Source organism: Arvicanthis niloticus, chromosome 9 (assembly GCF_011762505.2).
Source record: "Arvicanthis niloticus isolate mArvNil1 chromosome 9, mArvNil1.pat.X, whole genome shotgun sequence".
In the NCBI taxonomy this organism is placed as follows: Eukaryota; Metazoa; Chordata; class Mammalia; order Rodentia; family Muridae; genus Arvicanthis; species Arvicanthis niloticus.
This window is the reverse complement of record NC_047666.1, coordinates 10,434,555-10,455,177: the sequence shown is the minus strand read 5'-3', so window position 1 is coordinate 10,455,177 and position 20,623 is coordinate 10,434,555. Positions and strand designations below refer to the sequence as shown.

Below are 20,623 nucleotides of genomic sequence, written 5' to 3'. Positions count from 1 at the left end.
TTTTTTTGATATCATTATAAGTTCCAGATTGAATTCCTCTGAGAGTTTTCTATTTTGATTTAAAGAGTGTTTCCACCTCAGTTTTATGGCCTGTAAGCCAGTATTTAATTTCTCAGAATTTTGTTTCTCCAAGTCTGTCTCATTCTGATTTTTCCTGAAGAGGACATATAGAACTGTAATCATTGGGAAAAACAGCCATTTGTATGCTGATAAATGAAGTGAGATTATATTGAATCCAAATTAAGTGTGTCATTGTGCTTCTTGCAATCCCAAATATAGAAAACATTTTACTCTTGAATTTTAAAGCATTTCCCTAAAGACATTCTTTTCCTTTCTTTTCTTTTTTTTTCTTATAAAAGAAAAAAATTAATTAGGGCTGGCTTACAATTTCAGAGGTTAAATTTATTATCATCACGTCAGGAAGCATGGCAGCCTGCAGGCATATATGGTGTTGGAGTCAGGGCTGAGAGTTCTACATCTTGATCCAAAGGCAGTCAGAAGGAGACTATCCTCTGTAAGTATCCAGGAGGACAATGAAATTTCATACTGGGTAGAGCTAAGGCATAGAAGATCTCAAAGCTTATCCCCTCAATGACAGACTCCCTCAAACAAGCCCATAGTTACAGGGCATACCTTTGAATAGTGCATTCCCTGTGAGGCAAACATTCAAACACACAAGTCTGTGGGGACCAAATCTATTCAAACCACCACATCTTGGTCCTTCATCAATACTAAACCTAAGTAAGACAGACAACTAGCTGGTAAATCTTCAAAAGCCCTAAATGTTGATTTCAACATTTGCAGCCTATCACTCTGTAGGAATCTATTCCCAGTGACATTTGGTTTGACTACCTCTTAGCATGTTTCTTAAGAGTTGCTAAATTTTTCTGCATGATGTAACCACATAATGACTGTGAATGTCTCATTTACTTATCCAATTCACTTAAAATGTGTCTTGTGGTAGATAATTCCTTGTAGAGTAATTTCTCCTGAAAAGGATGATTCTGTTTTCTGTATTCTCATAATGGTTTGTTCCCATTGTGCTGCTACTGGACATGATAATTCTGTCTCCACTGTCTCCCCTCAAAGACCATGGGCTCTTTCACAATGCAGTCCATTCTAGATTATCTCCTCGGTCTCACAAAGGAGATAATATAAATAATTAATAAGTGTCTTAAAAATTGTTACTATTGATTAAGAAAGATAAAAGGCTATCAAAGGAGGATTTTAATATTGTCTCTCTTTTTTTCTGGAATATGATGAGAAAATAAAAATTAATGTAGTAGCCTGCAAAGATGATTACCACAGAGTTATTACAATAATATGTTCAAGAGGAGGCTAAAAGCCAATTTGTTCGAAGTCATATTCAAACTACACTTCTTTTTTTCTTTTTCTTTTGAAAAATTTTTATTAGATATTTCTTTATTTACATTTCAAATGTTATCTCCTTTTCTGGTTTTCCCTTCAAAACCCCCTATCCCATCCCCCTGCTTCTATGAGGGTATTCCCCCACCCACCCACCCACTCCTGCTTCCCAGTCCTGGCATTCTTTTACAATGGGGCATCTAACCTTCAGAAGACAAAGGGTTTCTCTTCCCATTGATGTCCTACAAGGTCATCCTTTGCTACATAAGCAGCTAGATCCATGGGTCCTTTGAATATAGGATGGAAGCCCAGGTGGTGCAGTCTCTGGATGGCCTTTGCTTCAGTCTCTGCTCCACAGTTTGTCTCTGTATCTCCTCCCATTGGTATTTTGTATCCATATTTTGGTCTTCATTCTTCTTGAGTTTCATGTGGTCTGTGAATTGTATCTTGGGAATTCCGAACTTTTGGGCTAATATCCCCATATCAGTGAATGCACACCATGTTTCTTCTTTGGTGATTGGATTACCTCAATCAGGGTGATATTTTCTGGTTCCACCCATTTGCCTGTGAGTTTCATGAAGCCATTGTTTATAATTGCTGCTTAGTACTCCTTGTGTAAATGTACCACATTTTCTGTATCCATTCCTCTGTTGAAGGGCATCTGGGTTCTTTCCAGCTTTTGACTATTATAAATAAGACCTCTATGAACATAGTGGAGGATGTGTCCTTGTTATATGTTGGAGCATATTTTGGGTATATGCCCAAAAGTGGTATAGCTACGTTCTCAGGTAATACTATGGCCAGTTTTCTGAGGAAAGGCTCGACTGAGTTCCACAGTGGTTGTACCAGCTTGCAACCTCACCACCAATGGAGGAGTGTTCCTCTTTATCCACATCAGCATCTGCTGTCACCTGAGTTTTTGATCTTAGCCATTCTGACTGATGTGAGGTAGAATCTCAGGGTTGTTTTGATTTGCATTTCCTTGATGGCTAAGGATGTTGAACATTTCTTTAGGTGCTTCTCAGCCATTCATTTTCCTCAGCTGAGAATTCTTTGTTTAGCTCTGTAACCCATTTTTAATAGGGTTATTTGGTTCTCTGTTGTCTAACTTCTTGAGTTTTCTTTTGTATATATTGGATGATAGCCTTCTATCTGATGTAGGATTGGTACATATCTTTTCCCAATCTGTTGGTTGCTGTTTTGTCCTATTGATGGTATCCTTTGCCTTACAGAAGTTTTGCAATTTTAGGAGGTCCCACTTACCATTTTAATGGAATATCACTGCAGTTTTAAACACTACTGAAGAGAAGGCCTTATGTCTAGCAATATATTTCCAGCACAAAAATAACTGATGGGTATATTTGTTGATTTTTTTGGCTCATACTACTTTGCATTGACATTTATTACATTACTGGTGCTTGTTTATATATTATGGTTTCTGATTTTGTCTTTTACATTTTTTTGTGTATTTCTCTTGTTTTTTCTTTCTGTAATTTAATACACACACACAAATGTAATAGTCTTGATTTCTAAAGAGAAAGAGAATGAGAAAGAAGGCATGAAAATAGATGGTTGGTAATGTGAGAAGGATGTGAGGAAAACTGAAGAAGAGAATTCATAATCAGGAAATAGTGTACAAAAATTTATTTTCACTCAAAAGAAATAAACATTAAATTAATATTCATGGGATATTTATGCATGACACATAAATATATGTTTATATAATATATATGTATTTATAGCATTACATACAACCAAGCATTGTTTTGAAGAGTTTAATTTTTAAGGCTTTTTGATTGTACATAAAAAATGTAAATTTTTACCTTCCAAATCCCTATGCTTCCCCTTACATATTGTGAGAAGCCCTATGTTTAACAGAGGAACATTTAGATTTGTCAGACCCCTGTCTCCATGTGTCCAATCTAATTGAGAAGCAGTAAATGACATGAGAGTACAGTCTGAACTCACTGCAACTGTCACAAAGTGAAATATAAAATTTAGCAAATATCAAGAGTATATGACAATTTGTTAGACACTGATGATGATTGTTGCTCATCTTGTATATTCTTCACTGTGGATTGGGAGCTATTATTGTTCATTAATTAATTAATTAATTAATTACTTCATTTTACATCCCAATTCCAGACCTTTATTTTCCCAGAGTCCACCTACATAGTTTCTTCCCCCATATACCCATCTCTTTCTCTTCTGAGAAAGTGGAGGTACCTACCACTTTCTGGGAACCAATCCACTATTGCACATTAAGTCACTGCAGGACTAGGCCTAACCTCTCCCCTGAGGCCAGACATGGGATCCCAGTTAGGGGAACAGGGTTCACAGTCAGGCAACAATGTCAGGGAGAGATTTTGCTTCAGTTGGGGAACTTATGAATACTAAGCTATACATCTACTACATATGTGTTGGGCAAGGTTGAGAAGGTGCTAGGTCTAGCACATGAATGCTGTTTGGTTGGCTGTTTGGTCTCTGGGATTCTCACAAGTGCCCAGTTAGCTTTGTTGGTCTTCTTATGGAGTCCTGATCCCCTCTGGGTTCTGCTATACTTTCTCTAACTCACAAGACTCCTTGAACTCTGTCTAATGTTTGGCTGTTGGTCCCTGAATCTGTCTTTTTCAGATGCTGGGTGGAGCCTGTCAGAGGTGAGTTATGCTAGGTTCCCCTCTATTCCTTATTACTCTCCCCATCTGCTTCCTGCTGGGTCCCCCAGCATGACAGCAGCAGTGAGGTCCGACCTTTCCCTGCTGTGCTTCATCTTCATGTCCACACAGTCACCAGCAATGGTGGAGGCCTGCAACCATTAGGGATGCCCGGTGAGACTCATAGCCCTAATTCCCTGCCTGTTGGCCCCTCCAGGAAAGCCCAGAAGCAAGTTCCCGGTATCTCCTCTACACTTCATTTTCCAGGCTACAGCTCTGCCTGTTTCCCATTTGCCTAAGAATTTCATAAAGTCATTGTTTTTAATAGCTGAGTAATACTCCATTGTGTAAATGTACCAAATTTTTTGTATTCATTTCTCTGTTGAGGGATATCTGGGTTCTTTCCAACTTCTGGCTATTATAAATAAGGCTTCTATGAACATAGTGGAACATATGTCCTTGTTATATGTTGGAGCATCTTCTGGGTATATGCCCAGGAGTGATATAGCTGGATCCTCAGGTAATGCTATGTCCATTTATCTGAGGAACCACCAGACTGATTTCCAGAGTAGTTGTACCAGCTTGCAATCCCACCAACATTGGAGTAGTGTTCCTCTTTCTCTGCATCCTCGCCAGCATCAACTATCACTTGAGTTTTTGCTATATCACCTATTTATGACTGGTGGAGACACATGAACATCTGCCTCCATATGCACCCTCTCTTTCTCTCATCACCTAGCTTCTCCTCTCCTTCTTCTCCTCCTCTCCTCACTCCTTCTCTTCCTCTCAGTACTTCTACCACCTTAGCTCCTCCTACATATAACCTTTCCTGTTAAAATAAAACTTTTCTCTCAAAATACAATTAGAGCATAATTGTGCCAATTTGTACCAGTGAGGTACAAGATAGTCCTAATACCCAGTCCATCATTTTGTTGAGTAACCAGAACCTCTGTCATCTCTCTTAACTAAAACACTTAGTTCTGAACCTGGCTTTTTTCTTGGCTTTAGAATGAATATCAGCTGAAAACCATCCACTCAAATCTTTTCTCTAAAAGTAAATAGCCAGGATTGGCTATGATAGTATAAGTTTTCAACCCCGTCAGAAATCGAGAATGACTGAGTTAACTAAAATTATGGGTAGTACAAAGCATATCTTCTAAAACTTAGCCAATTTATAGAGACTGCTGAACACCTGGACAGTCCCATTACTACAAAATGTTGGAGCATCTGGTCTTTAGCCTTCTGGCCCAGGATCATCTGACAGACCTTAGCGATGCAGAATTATTAAGGCCTGATTACTCTGTCTTGGCAGATATAATCAGTCAAATATTCTGCAAGTGTGTCCTTTTCTGGACAGTAATTGGTCTGTAGATGGAAAGAGGCAATTCTTGTCTAGTGGCTGTCTCACCACAACTGGAGTAACTCCAAAGATGCTCAATTTCTTCTTAGAATTCAATACAGGAAGCTGTGAGGAGCAGACAGGTCTCTAATCAAAATGAACATTAATACAGACATGTTTGTAACATCAATTCTGTGAACTTCTGATGTTTTGAAAGCCATCTATCCACGTAAGACAATCTGGATTGTTGTCTGTTAACTCCTCTCAGCTATTTAGTAGGTGGAACTACTAAATTTGAAGAAAAAAAAAATTCCATTCATTTAAAATAAAAGAACCTCATATACTTAGGAATGTTCGTTTTCTGACTTTCAAATACAAATTATATTCTCACCCTAATGTTTTATTTTTCACTGCATCTACTGGACTTGAATTTTATACATTTAAGAAAAGGTCTCACTACACAGTCCAAGCTGAATTGCAATGAAATATAATGGCCAGTCTCTTTTTGTCCCCATGGACCATGTGTCTTTTCCTCCTAGGTGTTGAGATTCCAGGTATATATCATCATGTTCAGATCTTTTTCATTTTCAGATGACCTCACTTTGTAAGTGAAATAATTCCAGAAGTCTAAGTATAAACAGCCACAATCCCTGGAAGTTTACTTACTACATGCCTTTCCATCTCCATCTTGACCTTTCATGTTGTCTCAACAGGAGCTAGACATCTCAATAAAATGATCCTTGACCACAGAGATTGAGGGAGACTGGAGGCTAGCATGGCCTTTGATATGCAAACACAGATGTGTATCAATGGAGAGTCCTTTAGTCCTTCTTTCAGAGACAAGAAAAATGATCTATTTCTGATTAGTGCTGCCTTTTATCTAACCACTAGAAATGCTTCTATAGACCAACTTGAGCTAAGTCTAGACACAATTTTAGATCCAGTAATTGGATCTCTTGTATTGGGATGCTTGATGTTTTCCTGTATGTGCGACTAACTCAGCATTCCCAAAAGTTGCTCTTCCATACCAGTCGCTCATCTTAATCTCCCCAAAGATCAAGACTCATCAGACAAATAATAATCATGTTTAAGTGAGGATTTTCTTCTTATTGGCACTTTTTACCTGAGAGGATTGTTCAAAATCAACTTTTGTCTTGTGAATGAGAATGTTAAGTCCATAGGTCCCTTATTCTACAAAGTAGTGGCATACTGCTTTTTCCACAGTTGTGTGTCTACACAAAAATTTCAATTAGTTTCAACACATTAACAATATGCTCAGAGGCACCAATAATACAACAGTGTTGGATTAAGGAAAGAAATAAAACACTTCCCCTTGGTGTCAATTAATCCATAACTAGTCCATATTTCAATTCTGCATTTCATGCATGTTGTCTTCCGCCCTATCTGTTGTATGATTCTGAATCTGGCCCTGCATGAAGGTGGTTTTGTGAATCTATTCTTGTGTCTTTCTTTCCTGCACATTTACCGAACAGCACAAAAATCCTCATGTGAATATGGGAGGAAGAATTAGGGATTATTTACAGAAATTTTAACAGAATTTTACAATGGATTAAGTCAAAGATTCCAACTGACTCTAACTGACGCAGATAACAGTATTACAAACATTATTGTTGTCAATCAATATACACAAGCAATAACATAACATTTATGGTGGGTGTTTGTTTTATAGCATTGCTTTAAACCTCAATTTTTTGCCTTCTGAAAATGATTAAGTAGAACATACATGCCTTACTCTGTGTCATGGGCATTGAAAAAGTATAAATTCTTGTTGAAACCATGTAGTAGCACAGGTTGTAAAAGTTGATTACATGGAAAAGTGAGAGCAGTTAAGGTTTATTATTACATTATTTGCTTAAAGGCAGGCTAATAAAATAGGCTAAGTATTAGCAGGATATCAGTCATAAGTGTTAAGTGACCTCAATATGTATTATCAACTCTAAATATGAGGGCCAACAAAAGTTCAGTCTATTAGAATGTAAGAGACTATTTTGTATCTCTGCCTGGAACCTGGCTGACCATGTCAGCTTGGGAATCATCTAAGCAATCTTTATTCCTCTTTCAAGCCTTCAATTTTTAACCCTAGGTCTCATCTTCTCCCTGTAGCAGAAAAGGTTTTGGGACCTATCTTTCATTTCTGGTCTCATTCCCAGGGGCCCCCATTTATCTTCAGCCAATTATCAACACTCTATCCACCAAACCCTGGGGTACTTTCTGTCTGAAAACCAGCTGGCCTCTAGAGCCTGGAAATTATATAGGTAATATACACTTCCCTTCCTTTCCTGCATATTCAATTACCCAGTCTCATGCCCAGCCCTGAAGCAGATTATCCTTTCTGCCACAATTCCAGAGGCACCCCACAGTTTTTCTTGTTGGACTCCATGTTACCTCTCCTGGACTCTGAATCAGGTAGGACATTCTCACTCTCCTTTCTGTTCTCTAATTCTTATTCCTTACCTTCATCCCCAGTGCTGTAGCAGACATCTTGCAGGGGCCTGTTCAAACTCCAGGGGAGACCCATATTTCCTCATTTCTATGCACCACTTGAAGCCCCTCTGACCACACCTTTGAGCCCATTTCCACTCCTGTCAATCTCCAATATACTGAAACACATTCAATCCAAGGCTAAAAATGCCACATCTGCAGCAACTCCTATGTATTCTCTATTATGAATATAGTCAAATCCTTAAAGCAAAAGTGGACAGGTCTATTAATGAAATCTATGAAAACACAAATTTTGGAATGATATAAAGAGAACAGTTCAAGACATGAAAGTAGAAATAGAATTATTAAAAAGAAAATTTCTCAAACTGAGATTAAAATTGGAAATGAAAATTTTACAATTAAAAAACTCAGTGGTAAGGCTTACCAACAGAATACAGGAGATGGAAGAGAGAATCTCAGACTCTGAACACATGCTAGAAGAAGTGAATATTATACCTGATGAAAATCTCTCCTCTGCTATAAGGTGGCCTAGACTTCTGAGGGGTGGGAGGGTGTTTCCTCTGCCCAATTACCCCTTGCAATCTGAAGCTGTCAGGACAGTTGATCCTGGGATTATGATTTTTTTTTTTTGGTTTTTTGAGACAGGGTTTCTCTGTATAGCCCTGGCTGTCCTGGAACCCACTCTGTAGACCAGGCTGTCCTCGAACTCACAAATCTGCCTGCCTCTGCCTCCCAAGTACTGGGATTAAAGGCATGCGCCACTGCCGCCTGGGTGATCCTGGGATTATGAAAGCAGATGAGTTAGCCTTGTATTTTGCTTGGACAGTGTAGTATGCATGGCTTTGGTAGTAGGGGCAATGTTGGAGGGGAGCCAACACAGAGTGTGAGAGCAGTGTAGAGCTGGCCCTGCCATATTTCTGGTGTGAGATAGCATAGGTCTGAGATGATGGTCTTGCCACTTCTGACAGTTGAAGGAACTGGCCTTGAGTTTATGAGACCTGATGAGTTGGCCCTGTCCCTTGCCTGGCATAGCACTTTCGAGAGCAGGACCTATACCTCATCTGGGCAGAAGAGTGGATCTGATCTTAGTGGAGGAGGCATAGGTAAGCAGGCCCTGGGAGAAGAGTGTGGGAGAGTAGCCACTCATCCATTGTGAGCTGACCATTAGTTATGATAAGATCCCCCTTCTAACTGCAGTGGCTGGGACAAATGACCATAGGGTCATGAGAGTAGGAGACCTAGTCCTGCCACCTCACTGACTGTAGCACTTGAGATAGTGTACCCTGCACCTTACATAGAGTGGAGCTGATCCTGATGGAAAAGCAACAGGTGCATTATTCCTGAGTGTCGGAAAACAGGAGAGATGCCCTAGCTCATCACAGGCTGCAGTACTTGGAAGAGTGGGCCCAAATCCTAGTAGGGTAACACAGTTGAGTTGGCTCTGGAGGCATGTGAGGGCACAAGGCTTCTTGTCCAGATGCCATGAAAGCCAAAAATTTAACTCTGTCTCATGCAAATGGTGGTACTGTTTGGTCTAGCTTAGAGCACTGCTGACTTATAACCACTGTGGTCCTGATAAAGGAGAGCTGGCAAGCTAATTAACTCAGCTACCACCCAGGACCAGATCCAGGGCTCTGAATTTGTTCACCTCCAAGTCTATATTATCTGCAAATCTTTGAGATTTGCAAAAAGACCATTCTTGATGATCCAAAGATGTAGGATCTCTGTGACCCAGGACAACAACACATAATCAAGAGGGGTCCTGAAGAAAAGTGAGTACTGATGGTGTCACAGACTCTGAAGATCTTGAACCAGAACAATAACTTACTGCTATAAAGATTTGCAAGTCAAGGTATGTGGACAGAGATATACTCTGAGACACACTGTGACATATTACAGCTACTATGATGAAATACTTTCTAAGCTTTGTTGTTGTTTGCTTCTTGGTATATTTTATTTTGGGGGAATTGCAAGAGCAAAGGTAATTTATAAAGAGACAGGTGGGGTGAAAATGTCTGGTTTTGTTGTAGACATATTTGTGTTATGTGATGTTTTTCTGCAAGCTGGGGAAAGGACATGTGATGTTTTTGCTGGACCAGATGCTTGAGAGGACATGTGATGTTTAGTAACAGTATAACATAGCAGACTGTAGACACTGCTCTGGCATTGGTGTGCCTGCTGGTCTTTATTTGGCTTCACTGATACTAGTCTTCACTTGTCATGCTTAGTAGAGAGATGTGCACCAAAGAACTTTGGATGGTGTTCCAACTGCTTATAGATGCTTTGGTTAATGATTATCAGAGCCTCATGGTTTCTTCTGGATAGACCTGCTGCTGTGGATTCCTGTTTGCTGTTTTGCTAGAGGACTGGACTGTGGACTATAAAGATTAGAACTGCCCAAGGAACGGAATCTAAGCAGGTCCACATGTCCCTTGTCCTATTATCAATTTTCCTCTCCTATATTCGGCAGTCTGTAAGGGAAATAGAAATGTTTAATAACTCTTATTAAAGTAGGTTTTGAAAAACATAAGCCTACATATGGGAGATGAGCAGGACTTGGGTGCCTGACATAAAACTCACAAAGAGTCAATAAAAATTAAAGAAATAAAATAAATATAAGAACCCTAACAAAAACCCTATAATAACCACCATAATCAAGAAACAAAAAAAGTTTAATCCAAAAATTCCTAGGCACATTTAACCCCAAGATCTTACACAAAGTGAGATGCAGCAGCAACATGTGACTATACTTGGAGTGATGCTATGGCAGATGAAAGACAGATACAAAAGAATCACTAGAAGATACGGGGTCAGGCCACCTTTCATGAGAATTGTGAACCCTGTCTCAGATAAGGTCAAAGGCAAGAGCCAAACCCAAGGTTGTCATATAATACCAACTCACAGGTCATGGCAAGAGAAGATGTCCTCCCAACTGAATAGGAACACATATAGACCCCCCCCACTATAGAGAATTAATAACACAATGACTTCTAGGAATTAATTATATTACTTCTCTTCATAGAGACTTTAGTTTTATTACCTCTTAGAAAACATTATCTTTGGATGTGTATAATTTTGAGTGATCAAGTTTGTCTTGAAATCTGTTATGCTCTTTACATAGTATATTTATTTTTGCACTCCCCCACATAATACCACAGAAAAAATTACAGGGAAAAGATTTTATAAAATAGGCTTGCAGGCTCCTTTAAGATACATATGATTATCTAGTAAATTTACTGCTGACACCAACTCACTGTGAGTGGAACAGGAGCAGGTGCCCTTAGAACAGCAATACATACTTTGCTGAGCTGCTTTGCATATTCAAACATTTTATAACAGACCAGGCTCCTTAAATAGCAGCTGCCAGGAGCCTAAGAAGCATCCTCTTTTTCAGCTCTCAGAAATGGAGACAGACACACTCCTGCTATGGGTGCTGCTGCTCTGGGTTCCAGGTAAGGATATAGAAAAGTTTTGGGACCAACCTCTATGGTCATCTTATTTTGAGTCTCTGGGCTCTTGATGATTAAAATTATGGTATTTGTAATTGATTTTAAGTTTTCCCATTTACTTTGATTTTCTTGTTTCTCAGAGTCATATTCACAATTATTTTTAAAAATTTCAAATGAAAACTTCCTCTGCTGGGAAGGTTTCCATACATATATAACAATTTTCTGAGTGTTTGTCATTCCAGGTTCTGCTGGGGACATTGTGCTGACCCAGTCTCCAGCTTTGTTGGCCATGTCACTAGGACAACAGGCCACCATCACCTGCAAGGCCAGCCAGAGTGTCCATAATGATTTTTTTGGTACTAGTTTAATGCACTGGTACCAACAGAAACCAGGACAGCCACCTAAACTCCTCATCTATGATGCATCCAACCGAGAATCTGGCATTCCTGCCAGGTTCAGTGGTAGTGGTTCTGGGACAGACTTTACTCTCACCATCAATCCTGTGGAGGCTGATGATGTTGCAACCTATTACTGTCATCAAAGTTATGAGGTTCTTCCCACAGTGCTCCAGGGCTGAACAAAAACCTCCTGGGGTTGCAGCTCACTGAGGCTCAGTCTCTCCTTTCTCTTTTACTCTTTGACTTCTCAACAAAGAGCCCTAAGCTTATTTGGAAAAGATTCTCAAATAATGAAACAAGCTTTTATAAACAGATATGCATGTGTATTCTATCCTATATGCTTTATGATTTAATCTTATACCAACAAAATTTAGACCTTTATTATTGCTTCTTAATTATTCTCACTTAAATTTTCATTAACATATATTTATCTTCTGATATTTCCACTTTTTCTCCTCTATCTCCATGATCACATCTCTGCCTATTCCCTGTACCCTCAGTATCTACCTTTGATTTTTCTTTCAAAAATTTTTTGACTTTAAAAGGATAATGAATACAAACTACATTACTGAAAAACTTAACAAAGACATTATTACCGTGTGTGTGTGTGTGTGTGTGTATGTGTGTGTTCCTAAATTTCTAGATTTATTTTCATTTTAAATTGTGTTTGGGAATGTGGGTATGTGCATGAGTGAGTTCCCATAACAATCACAATTAGGAATTAGATCCCATGGAAGTGGAGTTGCAATAAAATTTGAGCTAGTTGATATGGATGCTAGAAGCAACCAAGGGTCTTCTATAACAGCAGAAAGCAGTAGGTTCCCTTATCTACCATTTCTCAATTATGTACCTTTGTAGAATGAATAACCACTTTGCTCTAAGATTATAGTAGACTTAATGGAAGGTTTGTTATCTACCATTAAAACTAAAATGAATTTTGCATAGTTAAGATTATATGTCATAGTCTGTCATATATAGGCATATAATCTACCACATTGGTGAAAGTGCAGCCTCAATTGCTGTTGATGGTCCAGGATTGCAAAGAAGAAGAAGCTGTGGCTTAACACCATGCAGAAAGCCTATAAGGCTATCGGTGAAGCTTAGGTGCATCAGAAGACTTCTGCATATTGGTGATGACAGTACCATGAGATGATAACTAGGAATCACAACAGCAGTGGAGAGTGAAGTGAACTTGATCCTCGAGTGTTACAGAGCACATAGCTGGAGAAGTGGACCACATTCTTCGGAAGAGCCCAGAATATCATTTTTGGACCCCACAGGCTGTAACAAGAAGCTGTAAAGTTGAAGTTGCTGTGGAGACCCCAAGATGTTAGAGATGAAAGGATTGTGGAATACCTCTTGAGAAAAATTGTTAACAGTGACCTGCCATATTCTTCAACAAAATATCACAAGAAGTATCTCCAGGCAAAATTCTAAATTTCTTAGTCTCTGAAACCTTTTGAGATAAGCCCTCACAGTTTAAACCACTCTCATCATCACTGTCTTCCATGATTCTACTTGTATATTTATCTAAGCCACACTTAAAACATTCCATTGCTTTTCAAAGTCCCAAAATACACATTCCTACAAACAAAAGTGTTGTCAGGCCTATAAAAGTAATAACCCACTCCTACTACCAATTTCTGTCTTAGCTGGGGTTTCCATTGCTGTGATAGAAACCATGACAAAGGCAATTTCCATAAAGGAAAATATTTAATTGTGATGGTGTTACAGTTTTAGAGGTTTAGTTTATTATCATCAATGTAGGAAGCATAGCAGTAATCAGGAGGACATGGTAATGGAGGAGCAGAGACATCTAGATCTTGATCTGAAGGCAGCAAAGAGACAACATGCAGTAATGAGGAGGCTCTTGAAGCCCAGTCCTACAATGATACACCTCATTCAAGTCTCATGTATTCTGACAAGGCCACACCTCCTAATAGTGCCACTTTCCATGGGTCAAACACAATTAAACCACCACAGAAAACATGCAAAACTTTGGCCCAAGCATTTATAAATATATTTAAGTCTCAGAGTCATTATTCTTGGAACTTGAGTCCAGGAGGTAAAACATAAAGCATGTAGTAAACACCTCACTGCAGCCAGTATTAGAGAGTCTTACAACATTAGAGACTCCAATAACTAGGGACCATCTATTCAAACATAGGAACATACAGGGGCTGTTTATGTCACATGTCTTTCAGATTTATCTTTCTCTTCACCTAACTGTAGGCTTTAAGAGCTCTTGTGATTAGGTAAGATTGATGTAGATACCCCCTGCCATCTTTTGAAGTCACTTTCTTTCATTATAAGTGGAGAACCTTTTAAAAAGAAGATCCAATTTGAGGTTTGGCTAAATGCCTCAGGGACAGTGTGACTCCATGGTAAGAAATCTTTGGATCAGAAAACTGAATGTTCTTTATGCACAACATTTTTGTAAATTACCAAATGGTAATTGTGTTCCAGTTGTATATGGTGAGTTTAATTATGATTGCTTCATGAGTATTGATTACTTTCTGAAAAATGATTATACCATATAGGGGAATGACACATTCTAATTCCAGGCACTCATTAGCTACTCACAGACCTTCCAGCAAGGGTAGCACACATACATAGTGAAGAGTCAAATCTTGTGCAAGTGAATGTAGCTGCAGTTTTCTTATAGGTGCAATGCCCATGTTGTGTTCAGAAGACCCTCTTTCACAGCACACCCCACAACATCTGTATCTTATGTTCTTTCTCTCTCTTCTTCCATGATGACCACTGCCATATGGGATGGGAGACATCTTCTTTAGGGAAGACCACTACACAGTCAAATATTATCTGCAGTTTGACCAATAATTGGTTAAATAATTGGTGCCTTTGCCTTAAACTCTATCTACAACAGAAAGAGGCTTGTAGGATGAATACTCAGAATAGCATCATTCGATGGGTTTAAATACAGTTTAGAAAGCAGTTTGATTTCATTCTCATTCAGAAAAGAAAACAAATGAACAAACAATCAAAACAATAGGTTCTCCCTTTTGGGCTAAAAACATAAGAAGTATAGATTCTGGAACTGGTTTTCAGTTCCATGCATTACAATTCATATTATTGTTTATTTCTGATATGAATGAGGAAAATATGATAAAAGGTCATCTGGAGCAGAAATGACAGTTGTATATTCCTTTGTGTGTTAACACAACATTGACTAAAATATATTTTGTAATCTCTTGAACTCATTGTGACCATTGTCACAATTGTACTCATTATATTGCTTATTTACCTCACACTGAAAGACTTGCCAAATCAGGCAGTATCAGTCCTATGATGGCCTCTATGCAATGGCTACTTTATCATCTTCCAGGATGATGAGCATTAGAAGGCCCTGTGCATTTCACAGGTTGTGATTCACCATGTGGTTGCTGGGAATTGAACCCAGGACCTCTGAAAGAGCACTCAGTACTCTTAATCGCTGAGCCATCTCACCAGCCCTCTTTATTGAATATTTAATATTAACTATGAATAAATATTACTGAGGTATAAAATTCATTTGTGTCTGAGTCATTTTGTAAAAGAACAAGTACTTAGAGTAATCATGATGAGTTATGTTTTATAAAAGTATACTTGCATTATGCAGGAACTTGTACATCAAGTGTTAGGTTGACACTGAATAAGTAAACAATGAAAGTGAAGCGCATTCATCTTTTTAAATCCCAAAGTTTCCATGTAATTAGGCTATGGGCAGAAAACACTAAAGGAGCAGCAGAGACTCAGAGGCCAAGTACCTACCAACTCTGTTCCTTATTTTTTGTCCTTGCTGAAAAAATTAACTATATTGACATATATACATTACATATCATGTTTAGTTTCATAAAAGTATTTCTTTTTAACATTATTATATATAAACCACATTTATACCCCATCATGATTAGTTTTTAATGTCAAATTTGCACAAGGCAGTGTTATCTGAATGGAAAAACCTCAATTAAAATGCCTCCATAAGGCTAGGCTTTGAGCAAGCTTGTAAGACATTTTATTATTTACTGATTGATAGGGTAAGGTCCAGTCTATTGTTGGTGGGGCCAGCCACCACTCAGCCATGGGCCTCAGTTTCATAGCAAATAGAACTGAGAATGCTATAAGGGCGAAGCAAGTAAGCAGAACTCATGGCTTCTGGTCAGCTCCTGCCTTTCACTTTCTGCCCTGTTTGAGTTCTTGCTACAACTGTACTCAGTTATGGACTATTATGTGGACTTTTACACGTGAATGGGTAAGGAAAATTAATTGTTCCATCCTTTAAATTGATTGTGGTCATGATATTTTATTATAACAATAGTAATCCTGACTAAGACACATTCCTTACCCTCTCTTTCTCTGTGTTCCATGGTTTGTTTCCCTACAAGTTTTCTTCCCTTTCCTAGTTTCTCTGCTACACACCCACCACAGTTGTGGTTATATTTATATAATTGAGTTTAAAAATCTAAGGTTTATAAATGAAAGGGTACATGTAATTGTTTCTAAGCCATTGGTTCACCCCTGCCTCTTCCTCATGGGTCACATATCACTCTGAGCTCTCCCTATATACTTTTAAATGTGGATACCTAGAAACCTCACTCCATGCTAAAGAAGTATAATAAACTCTTACTTTCAGGCATCCATCTCATATTTATAGCTAAATTTAATATTTATAAATGGTGAATCTAAGAATCATGTAAACAAAATGCTAATTAATGCTTATTATGCATTCAGTAAAAACAAACTGATCAATTGGTTTGGAGTCCAAAGATACAGTTCAGCCTGATGGTATTATAGAATACATACAATTGTTTATGTTTTGTGTGTATCTTCCTACAGGTATAATATCCCCTGATGGATTATTCCTTTCTTTTACTTACTTTTCTATTGTTGTGATAAATACCATGAACTTATAAAGAAAGGGTTCTGTTGGCCTCTATGAAGGTTAGACTGTATGAAAATGGAAAAAAGGCATGAGGTAGAAAACTTGGTAGCTGGAGCAGAAGCTCAAGGCTTACATCTCAAACTTTATGCATGCATGCATGCATGTATGTATGTAATGTATGTATGTACATATATCTGTATGTAAGTATGTGTACATTGTATTTGTTTAACTGAAATTATAGATGGCTAAGGATCATATAAATGCTTAGAATGAGTAAACCTGAGTGTTGTAAAAGTGAAACAAATAATCTTAACCACTATTGAGCTGAGTCTCTGCCCCCAAAACGTTCATACTTCTTTTTCACCATTTTTAAAAATATTACTCCTTTTTATATTCTCCATTCATTTTCTCCTCTCCACATTCTCCCTCCCCTCCCCAATTCCAAATTTTCTCTCCTCTTTTCCATCTTCTACTTTCTTTTATTCCTCTTCCTTTTCTTTCCCCTTCTTTTTTCCTTTTTTATTTTCCACTTCCTCTGTTTCATTCTGTTGTTGTCTAGCATTATTTATTGTTTCCTCATGATTGATTCAAGTGTAGTTCTGGTATTATTTCTGAAAACCTCACCTGATATATATATATATATATATATATATATATATATATATATATATATATATAATGGAAGCCTGTCAGGAGAGAATCTAGAGCTGTAACCTTTCCCCCAGTGATTGCTTACTGTCTTTGATGGTATTTTTGGCTGTTGATTTAACCAGGATACTCTAACAACCCTTTGTTCAGATACTTACTTCTTTATTTGATGACTACTTTGCATAGGTTTCTAGAAGCCAGCCTAACTCTTCATGATTTATAAACCATCTTTTTTCAGTGAGATCTGAAATGCATCAAACCATCATGGCCATCAAGATGGAATCACAGACTCAGGTCTTCATATTTGTACTGCTTTGGTTGTATGGTAAGGTATTTAAAAGTATTAAAATACCTTAAAAGTAATTTATTTGTAGAGAAATGGCTATTTCTTACAGAAAGCCAATAGTATGCAGGCAATGTAGTTAGAAAGGTAATTTTGGATTCCAAGGATTGTATCAAGAATTCTTTGTGTGTATATATGCATATTCACTGTCTATTTCTGATTGCAGGTGCTTATGGGAACATTGTGATGACCCAGTCTCCCAAATCCATGTCTACATCAGTAGGAGAAATGGTCAGCCTGACCTGCCAGGACAGTCAGAATGTGGGTAGTTCTGTATCCTGGTACCAACAGAAACCAGGGCAGTCACCTAAACCTCGGATCTACTATGCATCCAACTGGTACACTGGGGTTCCTGATTGCTTTACAGGCAGTGGATCTGGGACAGATTTTACTCTCACCATCAGCAGTGCGCAGGCCAAAGACACATCCATTTATTTCTGACAGCAGAATTACATCTATCCTTCCACAGTGCTTCAGCCTTCTACACAATCCTCTGAGATTATAACCAGCTGACTGCACTACACACCCAAAGACCTACACACTTCCCCTTCTGCCTGCACCTTCTATGCTTGACTAAGTGATGAAAAGTATTGTTGTAAATTTATGAACAGATAGCCATTTTGATCTTTTGAATTGCAAAGTGTTTATGGCAACAGGAAAAAAAGGATATTTGATTTGTTTTTAATTTTTTATGCTAAAATTCTGCAGAGTGAACATGATAAATTTATCATTTAATATTATAAAACACAAAATTTCAACATGAATCTCCATGGGCTAAATCAAGTGCCTAGCAACCTATATTTCTACTGGAGGATACAAAAGAGAGCTTGGCTTTTGCTTTTCTCAGCTATGAGAAGCCTTTCCAACTCTTGAATTGTGACAATTTCCCTCCAGTTCTCTTTTTCTAGAAGTTTATTTATTTGCATTTGTATGTTGATTTCCATAAAGCAATATAAAAATTATATCATACATGCTGACAATCTTCATCCTCCTTGATTCTATGTTCTGACACATTCTTTTACTCCAACTAATGTCCTTCCAACTTTTAGTCTTCCCCCTAAGTTCATGTGACATAGACAAGTGCCCCCTCACATTCATAAACATGTTCCCATCACAGTCATACACACAAACACATGCATACACACAAAGTTTTATGAGTCTATAAAAATCTAGGTTTCAAATATCAGAGAAAATATGATGTTTAACATTTTAACCAATATATCTGATCTATGCTTCCTAATTCTATTTCACCTGTCTCTGTTGTCTTCTCATTTACTTTCTAAATGGGGAGTCTGTAATACCTCATTCTATATTATACTACACTAGTGGTAAACATAATTTGCTATCATGAGAATTAAGATTTTTTTCTGTCTTACAATCACTGAAGTGGCTTCCAGTTTCTACCTGTGCCTGGAGTTGTGCCATGGTGCACAGAGCTGATCCTGTGCAACAGTGCTCCATCCCCAAATATTTCTGAGAGAGAGCTGGTTTCCAAGGAGTGCTGGCATCCCTGTGAGCACAGGTAACACCACCACTTCAGTCTAAATTCCTGGCCCAAGAGGGACTAGCCAAGAATCATTAGGATACGGGAACCAAGAAACTGTCAGGGACATGCACTTTCAGGTTTCCATCTGCACCTGGGAGATGACCCAGTGCTACAGCTCTCCATATCTATATTCCTTCCAGAGAGAACTGGTCTCCCAGGAGTACTGACACATAGGCTTGCAGGAGGGACAAGCCACAATCAGAGACAGAAAGACCAGCTAACACCAGAGATATCCATATGGTGAGAGGCAAGGGCAAGAACATAAGCAACAAAAACCCAGGCTACTTGTCATCATCAGAACCCAGTTTTCAAACCACAACAAGCCCTGGATATGGCACCACACCAGAAAAGCAAGAATGTGTTTTAAAGTCACATCTCATGATGATAGAGGACTTTAAATAACTTCCTAAAAGAAATACAAGAGAACACAGGTAAATAGGTAGAGGTCTTTACAGAGGAAACACAAAAAAATCCTTAAAGAATTATAGGAAAACACAAACAAACAGGTGAAGGAATTGAACAGAATCACCAATGATCTAAAAATGGAAATAGAAGAAACACCAGCAAACAACAATCCCTTTCAGAACTTAGTCGAGCAATACCAGGAAGCACAGGACTAGACCTCAGTTCTGCCACCCACATAGTATTAACTCCAGAAATAGGACCTCAGGCCTTACCCACTGGAGTGTTTGGACCACTCTATCCAAATGTGTTTGGCCTGATAGTGGGAAGAAGCAGTACTACTATACAGGGACTACAATTTTTTCCTGGAGTTATAGACAATGATTATCAGGGTTAGATTAAGGTAACAGCACAGGCAATTCAGAATGAAGTCTCCATTCCAAAAGGAATGAGGATAGCTCAAATATTGTTACTACCATTGTTCCCTACTTATCACAGATGTAAGAGTCTTGAGAGAGGGGATCAAGGCTTTGGTTGTTCTGATGCATATTAGGTACAGCCAATAGTTAAACAAAAACATATGATGACACTCTGACTGGATGGAAAGGCATTCCAAGACTTGGTTGACACAGGAGCTGATGTGACTATCATAAAACAAATCGATTGGCCTGCCACCTGGCCTCTGACCCCAACCTTAAGCAATCTAATAGATATTGGCGAAAGTCAAAATCCACAACAAAGCTCTAAGGTGCTGACATGGAAAGATAAAGAAGGCAATACAGGAAATATACAACCCTATGTCATCCCAGACCTTCCCATTAATCTCTGGGGCTGAGATCTGTTATCCCAGTTGGGATTGATTATGTGCAGCCCTAATGAAGGAATCACAGCTCAAATGGTAAACTCTGGATTTTCCCCAGAGAAAGGAAAAAATGAAGAAAGGATTGCTTATCCTGTTGAGGTCCATGGTAATGGATATTACTCATTATAATGAATTTGGCAATCAAAAATGTTTACATGTGTGTGTAGATACATACAGTGGTTTCATTTATGTGACATTACAATTTGGAGAAACAAGCAAGCATGTGATCACTTATATGCTTGCTTCAATTGCTGTATTGGGTGTGCCTAAAC

General features: G+C 38.3%; 1 pseudogene and 1 gene segment (V, D, J or C); both read left to right on the top strand.

Moving 5' to 3' along the window:
• The first annotated feature begins 11,224 nt into the window (after window positions 1-11,224).
• LOC117714739 (Ig kappa chain V-III region MOPC 63 pseudogene) lies at window positions 11,225-11,847 on the top strand (annotated as a pseudogene).
• A 5,615-nt stretch (window positions 11,848-17,462) lies between these two features.
• LOC117714740 (Ig kappa chain V-V region MOPC 21-like) lies at window positions 17,463-17,982 on the top strand. The segment is given in 2 exon segments: window positions 17,463-17,523; window positions 17,708-17,982. Coding segments are annotated over 2 exon segments (336 nt in total).
• The last annotated feature ends 2,641 nt before the right edge of the window (window positions 17,983-20,623 follow it).